The 12839-nt window shown below is 34.4% G+C and overlaps 2 protein-coding genes across 5 annotated transcripts; both read left to right on the plus strand.

Annotated features, from left to right (window-relative positions):
* The first annotated feature begins 3530 nt into the window (after positions 1–3530).
* On the plus strand, positions 3531–5090 carry LOC117163222 (kunitz-type serine protease inhibitor Bt-KTI-like). Of its 2 annotated transcripts, XM_033345298.2 has the most exons (3): positions 3531–3690; positions 3949–4111; positions 4268–5090. In XM_033345298.2, coding segments are annotated over exons 1-3 (249 nt in total). In that variant the 5' UTR covers positions 3531–3605; the 3' UTR covers positions 4269–5090. The 2 variants fall into 2 exon arrangements, with proteins under 2 accessions (XP_033201189.1, XP_033201190.1); XM_033345299.2 differs by lacking the exon at positions 4268–5090 and having other exon boundaries at positions 3949–4176.
* Positions 5091–5230: 140 nt separating this feature from the next.
* On the plus strand, positions 5231–10325 carry Pop2 (CCR4-NOT transcription complex subunit Pop2). 3 transcript variants are annotated; one of them, XM_033345296.2, is made up of 8 exons: positions 5231–6171; positions 6431–6663; positions 7067–7161; positions 8235–8420; positions 8494–8653; positions 8731–9007; positions 9079–9219; positions 9302–10325. In XM_033345296.2, exons 3-8 carry the CDS (start codon positions 7146–7148, stop codon positions 9428–9430), a joined length of 909 nt encoding a protein of 302 aa, XP_033201187.1. In that variant the 5' UTR covers positions 5231–6171; positions 6431–6663; positions 7067–7145; the 3' UTR covers positions 9431–10325. The 3 variants fall into 3 exon arrangements, with proteins under 3 accessions (XP_033201187.1, XP_076481664.1, XP_033201188.1); XM_076625549.1 differs by lacking the exons at positions 5231–6171; positions 6431–6663 and adding an exon at positions 7409–7625; XM_033345297.2 differs by lacking the exons at positions 5231–6171; positions 6431–6663; positions 7067–7161 and adding an exon at positions 7409–7579.
* Positions 10326–12839: the final 2514 nt, after the last annotated feature.

The raw sequence follows: 12839 nt of genomic DNA on the forward strand, positions 1-12839 counted from the left end.
TTTGTATCGTTGATATTTTTAAAATCTTTGTTTGGAACAAAAGTAAATTCAATCATCCGGTAGATCTACTTCGTCACTTTTCCCTTTACGATTACTATTTTAAGCTACAAATTACAAAGAGAAACTCTTCAAGACAAATGTCTTATTTCCATAAGTTCATTTATCGGAAGAGGATGGCATAAATAGTAACGAATACTAAAGCGAATTAAAGTAAAAAATAATATTTATGACATCATTACTCTTCTCTACTTTTCGATATACGAAATAGGCCAATGTACGTAGTTTCTGAACGCTTGAAATATTATTTTATGTGTGCTAAAATTAATTCACTTACTGTCGATGAAACAACGAGGAATATCCAACTAATATCTTGAGCATAAGACCACGACACACAGAAAATTCGTGACATTCTGACACGAACAATAAAGACTGGAAGAATGAATGAACCGCAAGTCGATTCTAGGTTCGGTCAGACGCCTGAAGCTGGTACCGATAAGTAGTACGAGAGGCAAAAGCAATGGCGGACGGGTGTTTGAGAGGAGAGCGTGTTATAGACAGCGAGCATGGAAGCACGAAGCTCGAGAAGAAGAACGGACGGAGATAGAGAAGGACAGGTCTCTCTCTATGTCGGTGGAAAAATGCGGAACTCATGCAATTACAGCGTCTTTGCTCCGGAAAGATCGTACGGGTTATCAGCCACGTGTGTGGCAATAGCCAAAGGCACTATCGGCGTGTCCTACGCTATATTTCTTTTGTGTCAGCGATCTATGGAAACCAGCAGATCACAATGGGTGCTTGAAAGTAATTCTAATAGGGGGCCCAGCGATAGGCCGAGCTCGTTCGCGACTTAATCTACGGCCACGGAAACTTAGTCACGCGTACATACCTATCTCTATGTACTTACATGTTGCGTTGCAATGTTACGTAGAATGGAATTATATTTAGAAGGTAGATGGTGGATACTACGTTACGATACGTGGGTACCCGGTTTTTCAATTAACCGTCCAGAAATTTGCATGGAAATAAATGATATTTGCTTGACCCGTTCCGAACAAAATTTTTATTTCAGTTTGTTAAACAATTGGATTAACATTGTTATAAAGAATGGCACTCAAATTAACAAAGAATTTATGAGCAAGTATAAAGTAGGTTAAATTTGCAAGTGAGGTTTGTGCTTAAAAGTGGATACACGTTCCGATTTGTGGGACGATAGATAGATCTTGATACGAAGACTCGGACGATCAACGATATTATTCAATAAAATTGTCAATAAAAAGAGACAAACAAACGAAAAATGTCGTGAATAAGTGGATTTACGATATTTCTATTCGTATATGCTATAATGTGCTAATGAAAGTTCCGATGTTCCACGGTCAGGCAAAGTAAATTTGAATTTCAACAAATTGGAGAGAAATCAACGGTTACAACTTGAAAGAGGAAATTTATCTATCTCTGTACAGCATGCGTGTGCGATGTTGTTTCTAGTAAAACATTGTGCAAGAAACTGATCCTGAAAGCCTTGTGCTGTTTTCAAGCACACCGCAATTGAGCCGCGCGACGATTTGAATTCGATTGTTACTCCTTCGATATGTCTTCGGCTAGTACAGGGTCCGAGTTCGGTTGTACTTTGTTTGCTTGTTCTCCTGTATCCAGAGCATGCGAGCTAATGTATTCTGAAGGCAATCATTGCGGTGCCTTGTTGTATGTAAATCACCGTTCCTGACGGAGATAGATTGTTTGAGGTAGTTTGCTACATCGTCACCGTTCCAAAATAGATTATATTTTGCCGAATTTTTCGCACTATGCCTATTTTAGGGACACGTGTTGAGAAAATGGTAAAATCTGAAAAAGTATTCGAAAAAAGAATACTCTGATATTTTTATCGTTTAATTACATGTTTAATTGAAGTATAGAAATACAAGATTCCACAGAACGTCAATCAGTTGAAAAGGGAACGACGAACAGTATCTTTCAAATCTCGAATTAAGATCCAGATCATAAACTTCAAACCTCTCAGAAATAAAGATTTTCTAGAAAGACTTTATTCGGCATCTTGTTTTTCTTCGTAGTTTCTACACTTTTCGCGAAAAATCTGAAAGCAAGCGATAAAAGCGTAAACAGAGTGTCAATAAAATACCGGGAAATAAGTGGAATGTGTTGCAGCCGGTGCGGTGTGGTGCAGTTGCTCGATAAGATCGTTAAAAGTGAATCGTTGCGACGTTATACACCACGAAAACATTCTGTTCGATCGTGCATTCATTTCATAATGTGTGTAAAATTATCGCGACCCGGAACGACGAATGTGAAACAACGAGGGCACAACCTATTTCTAATCAGAGCTTAGCCAGCGTATCTTTTACCGGAAACTTCATATTGGGAAGATTTGCGGATAGTTTTTTTTACCCTTCTTTTCATAACGTACTATACTGTATAAGAAGTAACTGCATACATAGATAAATCAAAGAATATAACATTAATGAAACTATATAAATAATGTAAATGAGTTTAATCTCTTATTGCTGAATAATTTTTCCCCTTAATATCTCGAGAAACAAATTTCCCCAACACCACAATCTGACGCTTTCCTTCTCGGCGCAAAGTACACGTGCAAAGTCCAAGTGCAATAATAACACGATTGCTCCCACGAAACCAATAACATGGCTAACGTTTCTTGTTAATACATCAGAACATTAAGTCGCCATTAAAGAAAAGTCGTGGAAATGATCGTCGGATCATTAACGTGTCACATAATGAAACAATGTAATATCATGTAAATGGTTAAAAATGCCGGTGAAGCGATGATGCACGACCTATTATACGAGTTATAAACAAATAGCGGATATAGTAGCCAGTATGCGATCGTTAAAGTATTTTCTTCGGCTAAGGTGTGGCAAATAATAAGCATTCTCGTGGCACGCACGTACCATGGTTATGACGATAATAGAAAAATTGGATAATTTTAAACATGAGTGGAAGCTGGTACCACCAGCGACACGTACGGTTCCGGTTCAACAAATAGAACACACATAACACCCGGACGATATTACACGACACGCACTTGTGACCGTTTCTTGATCACGGTTCGGGACTTTCCAACATTCGATTGTAGCAAAGAAACTGTTAGTTCGAATAGTCAGGAAATGTCAGTCATGCATACACATGAATACTATACATTTCCGATATTGACGGGCTATTATACGCTAAAGTGAATCAAAGAAGCAAACTTCCACATACTGCGTAATAAGACAATTACAGACATATATATATATACACATAGGTACTTTCTTTTTATCATTCTTGTATACATGCATTGTCAGTCTTTTTCTAACTGTTTATTCATTAGGATCTGCTTAAAAAGATTTATATATCCTGCCTCGGAAATTCTAAATTACCAAAAGTACTTATCTTTATCACTAGCAGAGATGAGTTCCCACAATCTATATTTAATCTTTCGAGTGCTTCACTTTTTCCGCATGTGTCATCAATACATATTATATAAAAAGGTCTATAGCGATAAAAATGTTATCGGCACGTATATATATATTCCACGTCAGAATTAACAGGCATAGTCATTAGAAGTTGCGCTGGTTAATCAACAAGTGACAATGAATAATAAATTCATAACATTACTCTTGGTCGTCCTTTGCTGCGCTCTTACGGTGCATCAAGTGTCAGCCGAAGTACCACCAGGTAAGGAACTTTATTGTTATATTTCGTACTTATATATCATAATTTGTATTTAAATTTCTTGTTTAGAAAATTTGTTAGATATGGATGACTAGTTCAGCAGGTTCTCGAATTTTTTTTAGAAACGAATTTCTAACTGTGAAATAGTGTATTGTCAATATTATAAAATAATTCGTATAAACTTAAAGATTACATTCTCTACGCTAGTCTTATAATTGTCATATTCGCTTTTAATAGCAAGGATTTTTCGATCATTAACAGATTGTACTTTACCATTGGTGACGGGCTCATGCAAAGGTTATTTCCGGAGATTCGGATACGATGTAGAGATGGGTCAATGCGTACAATTTATACATGGAGGTTGCGAAAGAAACGCGAACAATTTCTTAACTCTGGAAGAATGTGAGCGATCATGTTTAGTTTAGTAAGTCCTGTTTGTTTTTAGTCTATAGCATTTGAAAAACGGATTAGGAGAGAGCCGCGCATACAGTAAGCAAAATTAGTTTTGGCTTTTTCCACTGAATATTAATTATCACTGGTTAACAAATTTTAACCTTTTTCCAATTTTACAACCTTGTAGAAAAAGTTATACACGAAAGAATCTCTGCTATTGTCAACAACAAGGGCATAATACCAAACCATCAATTTAGTCTTCAAAAAAAATATGATACCATTGAGGAAAATCATCGTGTAATTCAACAAATTCTCTGATCAGAAGAAAAGGAATATTGTTCAGCATTCTTTCTTGACATCGAAGATGCATTCGACGCAATTTGGTACAATGGATTACTCTCTAAACTACGATGTCTTCTACCCATTCGATTACACACACTAATCACATGTTACATTGAAAATACATAGTTCTACGTAAAAGTTGAAGACACTATCTCTGATATCAGTTCTATTAAAGCCTGTTTGTTTATATCAGAGGTGGAATTGTCAGACCCTAAAATTCTTAGTCTGTTCGCAGAGAAAGTAGTATAAGAACTATGCACCTGTCTCGTTTAAATACTACCACGTACAGATGTTTATAGCTGTTATCTCGACTCGCTGAGCAGACTATAGACATTCTTACACATTCGAACATCATGTATGTATAATGTTATGTATAATTGATATATATCAAATACAATTAATGTTGATACCAATGACATTACGTCTCAGCGCAGCGGGGTACAGCATTTCTCAATAAAATTAGAGAAATGCACTGTCACATGGTATGCGAAACGTGTAAGTACTAATAGGGTGAACCAGTAGGATTATGTATTAAGTAACATTGAATTATTGTGTATACATCGTTCATTTCCAATTCAACGACTAACTCTGTATTATATGCATATAGTGATTTTACAAAAAAGTTATGAAGATAAAATTAAAAGTATTTAATAACTTCATATCAGAAACATCTTGTGGTCAATTTTATTTACCTCTCATTTGTTCAAAAATAATACACTGATCATCATTATCTATCAATTAATCATTATTTGCTGCTTATTTGTTTAAATTTGCGTTGTTTAAGAAAGATTATCCTTTTGGACTTAATCCAGTTTATTTACCATAAATCGCAACAACAGGTACCGGTACGGATACTGGAGTACCGCAAACTTTTAATCTGTACCGAAATTTAACGTGATGGTTCATACAAAATAAATCTTCACATTCTCACACTCATCTTTCGTATATACAGGATGTTTGGCTACAGGTGTAAATAAATTTAACGGATAATTCTTTAAACTAAGATAAGATGAAAATAAAAAATTAAAAAATTGCACTTTTGGCTTTGCTTTTTAGTTATTGACAATTAAAAATTAGCCGAAATATCCCTGTGCGCAAGCAAACCTCCTTACACAAGCGAAAGTAGATCAGCCTAAGCAACGGGGTACACAGGGATCCTTAAATCGAACGATGCATAGATAGTAGCTTATCTCGTACATGTCGTAGAGAAGAAGATTATGACATTTGAAGACATAAACCATCCTACGCGACGTTTTGTAAGTAAAATCGTAGATTAAACATTATATCTACCTACTCTTTAAAATCCATAACAGTATATCGGAAACTGTCCCACAAAATTTTCAAGTTTAGGAGATTAATATTTTCTTTAATCCTTTGCCTCCATAAATACACACATAAACAATGTTTATTGTTAACCCATAGTAGGTAATTGAGTGCGCTGCTCGCGCAAAGAGATAAAGCCTGAACGTTGTAGAAAATAAGTGAATGAAATGAACCGAATTGATATAATTACAAACAAGTCGTCTGTAATATTTCCTATATTCGCTGTAGCAAATTGCAGAGGGCGTAAGAAACCCTGAGATTTTTTTCTAGGTCGGTATTTCAGAACCTGAGACACAAAGAGCTATTTAATGTCACGTCTACTCTGCTTTTAGTTAATGTCACTACTATACTGAATCGATAACGTCGCATGTGACACGATGATGATAAGGAGGTCAGATGATCACCAAAACATGGAACACAAAAAATGTATGTTAAATTTCATAACTATGTTGTATTTAGTTAATGGTGTGGTATTAAAAATGCATTGAGTGTCACATCTATTTTATACTTTGTTTGTGGTACATAATACATGTGATGTTTGTATAGGAATGTAGCAAATTTTTATTTCTATTGACTCAATCAGTTTTGCTAGTTCAAATGAATATAATTTCTATACATACTGCTTTAAATAGTAAAATATAAATCCTAGCAATTGCCTATATCTCATTTATGGTTTTATTGTTAGGTTAGCATGTTAACAACGCCACGAACAAAAATGCCCGCTGTAGCGATTTTGGCGCCCTAACTTCAGACAGTGTTAGTATGTATATGTATAGAGGGAATTGCTTTAAGTTTGGACACTCGTTTAACCTGTTTGTAGTGTGACAGAAGATTTAAAAGCGCGATAAGTGTTTTATAAAGCTTTATTTCGCTTAGTACGTAAGAAAACATCGTGTGGAAAAACGATCATACCAAGAGGTACATTGTAACATTTATTTCTTTCATATTCGTGTGAACAAATCGCTTTTGTTTATTTGAAATACATAACCTATGTTTTCACCTATAGATTTATTTAGAAAGTAACGTGTGCTAAGAAAATTTCTTATTGTTTAATATCATTTTATTATCATGTTTTGCATTAATATCACATTCCTGAATTTCTTTCTAGCATACAATCATTATAAGACAATAATACTTGTTTACGCGGATTTCTAACCTGTAAACAGAAATGTTATTTATTCTCCACAGAATTCAAATTTATTTATTGTTCTTTAATTTTCCATGTTCGTAATATACATAAACAACATCTCTGATATTAAATTTGCATATCATGTAGTAAAACTGATTTAACACGTAATAATACTTATGTGTATATTTACAGTGATATGAAGAAGGTAAAGCTGTGACAGTGGGAATTAAACATAAAAATAACCCCGGTGACGACAAGAATATTTAACCTTATGCCCTCAGCTACCGGTACGTATTAAACAGCTTGTAAATATATAATTATTTATCTCTTTTACAAAGGTATTGTTCTGCAAATAATTTTGATATTAACTCCTCAGCTTTATTATAGTAAAATTTATCAAAGTAAGCCTTGAGAAGTGTTGGACTTGACATATATTTGTTGAAATTAAATGATAATTGATTGTATAATGAATACCAAAGGTGTAACACCAATATCTGACCTTTATATAATCAATGTGGCACATACGTATTGCAGGAACTGTGAAGCAAAATAAATAAAGTACTTTGGATTTGTGTGGATGATATTACGTGAAACATACTTCCAGAAGAACTACATAATAGAAGTCCTCTTTAAAAGTAGTAGAATAGATTATAACATGCAATGAAGTTCCCAAGAAATATTCAGTCGCTGTTGCTGCAAGAAAAGGTGTGCGCTTTCAGAGAATTTCAGAAGAATGCACAAATCCTAGAAGGTGGTTATAGAGCCATTATATAGGCTCTGTAAGATAAATAATAAAATTTTTAATTTATAAAAAAATGCTACAAACTACTGCATAGTATCTGTTATAATTTCATATAATTTGGTACAGAAACATGTTTAAATAATCTTTATGTAACAAGTTTATATGTCAATATAACATAAGGTATATGACCATTGATTAAGATATAACAATAGAATTCAATTTTTATATTAAGATATGACTATATATTACACAGTTTACGATCTTCATTTATGGTTGGTCTGTACCTATATGTAATACTATCAAATCATTTTTGTATTATTCAAGAACTAATGCTTACTCAAGGCAGTTGAAAAGAGTGGATATGGATATTCAAACAGTACCAACCAAAAATGGTTTTTCCTGCTATCTGTAATGATACAATTAATTACACTATAAAATATAATTTACCTAACACTAACTATTCAAATAGTAAAAGGGAAACACTACATGAAAAGTTACACATATAATGTATCGGTTTATTATTAGTATCGGACCAATGAATACTGATAATAGTCATTGTCAGTTCTTTTCTTTTTGTTTCATATAAAATAATACTTATATCTTTACACATTTTCACAGGAGGAAATAACCCCATAGGGCAACAGAAGGGTGGGGCGACTATGCCCAGTAATGAAGAATGCGGGATCCGAGATGTTTGGGGACATAATCTCGAAGAAGAATTTCGAACAATTCGGCAAGTCGTGCAGCAGTATCAATATATTGCAATGGATACTGAATTTCCAGGAGTAGTTGCTAGACCCATTGGTATAATATAATAAAATTATAATTTAGTTGTACAATAATTATTTGTAAAATAAAATATGATACTTTATTATAGGAGAATTCAGGACTAGCGCCGATTATCAATATCAGTTATTACGATGTAATGTAGATCTCTTGCGGATAATCCAACTTGGTCTGACATTTCTCGACGAATCGGGAAATACACCTGGTGGTAGTTATACCACATGGCAATTTAATTTCAAATTCAATTTACAGTAAGTTATACATAATTCAATATAGAACAATATAAAGACATCAAATATAACAATACTAACGTTGAACAATTTTTTAGAGAGGATATGTATGCGCAAGATAGTATAGATATGCTACAAAACAGTGGTATACAGTTCAAAAAACACGAAGAAGAGGGTATTGATCCGTTAGATTTTGCCGAATTATTGATGACATCGGGAATTGTTCTTGTTGACGACATAAAATGGCTATCCTTTCATTCTGGTTACGATTTTGGCTATCTATTGAAACTTCTTACAGATCAAAATTTACCCCAAGAAGAAAGTGAATTCTTCGAACTTCTTAGGATATATTTTCCAACAATATATGATGTAAAAGTATGTTTTGTATAGACATCTGTTATAATAAAAACTATTTCCACCTCTAATATGTGACATTTTGTTCACAGTATTTAATGAAATCTTGCAAAAATTTGAAAGGAGGTCTACAAGAGGTAGCAGAGCAATTGGAAATTCAAAGAGTTGGTCCCCAACATCAGGCTGGTTCTGATTCGTTACTTACGGGAATGGTTTTCTTTAAAATGCGAGAGGTAAACAAATATTTCGAATAAAACTATATTAACCAACAAATCGTATATTGTCTTATTTTTATAATTATATATGTTGTTTTAGATGTTTTTTGAAGATAATATTGATGATGCGAAATATTGTGGCCATTTATATGGTTTGGGAACATCATTTGTCGTAAACGGTTCAGGAGGATACCTAGACAGTAATGGAGATAATTCTTCGTCTTCGTAATGTTAAAAAATACCACATCTCAGTCGCAACAGATTATTTCATTACAAATAAAATGTTATAAATAATGTTTCACTTAATGGTCAAGCGTATAGTTCATATCCACAATATTACATTCAAATCACTGCTGTAGATTAAAAAATATTACTACTTGAAAATGAAACTATAGGAACATTTTTTCATATTTGTGCATTTTTTGTATCCTTCAATTTGAGACTTTCATAGGTTTCTTCTGTGATACATGCTATTAATCGAGAACACTTACAATACTGTGCAACATAAAATATGTAATATAGTTTCCTTACAAGCATTTGTGACAATATTGGTATACAAGATACAATTGCAGTACAAAAGAAAAAAAAGGAAACAAATCTACTTTTAAGTGTTTTGCAAAATCTCTATTGGGATATGGAAGGTTGGCTAAGAATAATGCAAAAAAGAAAAAAACGAAAAAATTAAGAAAAACAAATGCAAGATTGCATTGTTTAAGTACATTTATCAGTGTTCATATGTACATTTATCATGCAATGCATTTATAGATCACTACTTTTTATGCCTGATAATTCCTTATAATTAGCGTTTTAATAAATATTCATCAAAATTACGCTTTGTGCAATTTTAGATCAACAGAATAAAATATTGTTGCGTAGTATTTGAGAAACATATTCTATAATTCTGTTATCCTATTTTGTAGATACAATCAGCAAGTAATTTCCTCTTCATTTTTTTACATTATTTTTCAGGTAGTATTTCTCTTACACATACTTTTTATTGTGAAACGAATTAGTAACGTGACTAGGAAGATCTTTTGCCACACTTCAAAAATGAATATGGTAAAATACATTTCTTTTGTAAATAACACATCGTTCCGAAAATACAATAAACATCTTAAATAAAAGCTTTGTGATTTTTAATATCAACTACACAACCAAAACGAGAAAAAAAGAACATTCTGAGTTACTTGGCAAATAATATAATAAAAAAACTGTGAAATCCGCTTCAGTTGAGCTGCGGAAGACTTGGTCGTTGGGGACGAGAGACGGTACTTCACCACACACCGAATATAACTGAATAAAAGTAGATGTGAATTTTCATACATATTCACTAGATCCAATCATGCCTCGTCGTGAACAGCATCCGAAGTTGGAACATTTTCTAGAAGTTTCGCGGCTTCACGACTCAAGTACGTCTTTAAATGTTGTAAATTTAAGGCCTTCGAAATTTCCGAATCCGAGTGCATCAGAGACTCGAAGAGTCCATTAAAACATTAAAACTTGGCCAGTTAAGAAGATCCCCAGCGAAGATCGGTGAAACGAAGGTAGGATCCTTGAAGACACGAGACAGCTTCTTTCCCCTGACAGTTTTAATTATGCCGAGTTTATTCCGAGTGGTTCCAATAAAATATACCCGACGATCTCATGTCTGAGAGCTTCATTTAACTGACCACGAGTTCGATAAATCCGAGTAAGTGGATGCGATTCGAGAGGCAGACGTAAACGGAATGGTTATTGGCAGCGCAGTCCGAAGGGTAAACATAGATAGTCCCCAACTCGGTCTACCATATTTGATTGGGTTTTAGCGGGCCCTATGGGTCCTGTTGGGAATCCATGCCAGCAAGTTCCTATGTTACATTGTCTTACCAACGAGCGCCTTTTGGACCAGTTACAGAAATTTCAGGAGATGGAAGAAGTCAGTTACAGGAGCCCTGCTTCAGACGAAGGCAAATTCTGCGAAAGTCACTTCCAGAAGTTTGAGTTAATTTATTCGTCGTCAAATCAAAACTAGCTCTGTCCTTTTAACCCGGCTATGCCTGATTTGACTCGGAAGTGGTCTTAGCTTGGATCCGAGGACATTCTTCTAGGTGACCCTCTTTCGTTACGCATTGAGTATCGGAAATTCAGAAGAGCTGACATTGAAGTTACATCCAAATTTCCGAAAACCTTGTTGGTCATGTTACGCGAAAAATGACTCCTCGAGTGCTACTCCAGACGGATCGCTGGTGGTACGAACTATAATCGACGTAGTGTCAGTAACCTCGGCGTTTATGGTTACAACATGGCCTTTACCACGGATGATTTCTCAATCATCCCTCGATTAATCGTCACGTAGTGATGACGTCAGATATCGAGTAGCCACAAGCGGATAAGACTATAGCCATATTTCTACCATAGACACCAAAGCATAAGCAGTCTTTCGTCTCACTCACTTTTTTTTACATCTTACACTCTCAATATCATAAAGCATATTATTAAGCGTTATTATTAGTCTTTAATTTAGTCGTTGTAGCGTTTATTGTGTGCAGTTATAATCATAGTTATCGTCCTTTGTATATAGTTTTGTAGAAATAAATGCGTTAGGCATTCATTGCTGTCCTAATGTGGGTGTAATCCTTATCCCGCGCACCAGCGCCTGACCACATGCAACCTCAAACCACAAGCATTATCATGTTATTCGATACAGTTTTCGGCAGACGAAAACGAGTGAGCCATATATTCTTTGTTTGTCGAACAATTAAGATTCCACCGCATTGCTACCGCTTTGTTTTATTGTACAAATGGATATAATACACCTTCGAAGTTCGAATGGTTCAATGTTCGAACAAAAATGTCAAGAAAAAGTCAGCTTAGCTAATGATTAAGTGAATCATTATGAAATCGAAGAAGGACAGCTGCAAATCGAAAAGGAAAGTTGTTAGAACCACGATAGAGGTGAAAAAAGATCATATTCAAACATGAGGATGGCGTTCGTACATATCTCGGATCCAAGACAATTCACGTATAGGACCCTATGATTCAATGAAAGGAAACTCTCCTTAATAAAGTTAGATATTTTTTGAGTTTATATATTCCTTTTATGTAAGATTTTATGTATTTTTATTCTTTTTATACACGATTTTATGCATTAAATGCTGTTATAAGAGCATCAGGACCGGATTAATCCATTCTATGTCAATTTTTATAGGAAAATGATTTCAGTTTTCGAACAAATCGATTTCCGAACAGTTCGTAATTATGTTCGACATCAGAGATTCCACTGTATTAGTTAGGTGTGTCTGACACAAGCCAGGTCATCGCGCGCAACGCACACATAGCATGATAATATGGATGATCAGTGAGGACGACGGTTTGGACATCAAACAAACATTAAGAAACTCAGATCACTACAGAAACACCGGTCATCCTAAAGAAAAGTCTAGGACAAGTTGGGGAAAATCCGGACGGACGATAACCGTACCTGAAACGGATTATACTCAAACTTGGTGTACCTATTGTAATTATTTATATTGCTCGTGCATCCGAGTCTCTCATTTTAAAATCCGGCATTTTTCCCAAATTCTGCTTGTCGAAATCGAGAGTAAATGCAGATACAATTTTATCTCGTTTAAAGGGTGTTTTGTATCCTTTCGAAAATG

The sequence above is a fragment of the Bombus vancouverensis genome, chromosome 2 (genome assembly GCF_051014615.1).
Source record: "Bombus vancouverensis nearcticus chromosome 2, iyBomVanc1_principal, whole genome shotgun sequence".
Classification (NCBI taxonomy): domain Eukaryota; kingdom Metazoa; phylum Arthropoda; class Insecta; order Hymenoptera; family Apidae; genus Bombus; species Bombus vancouverensis.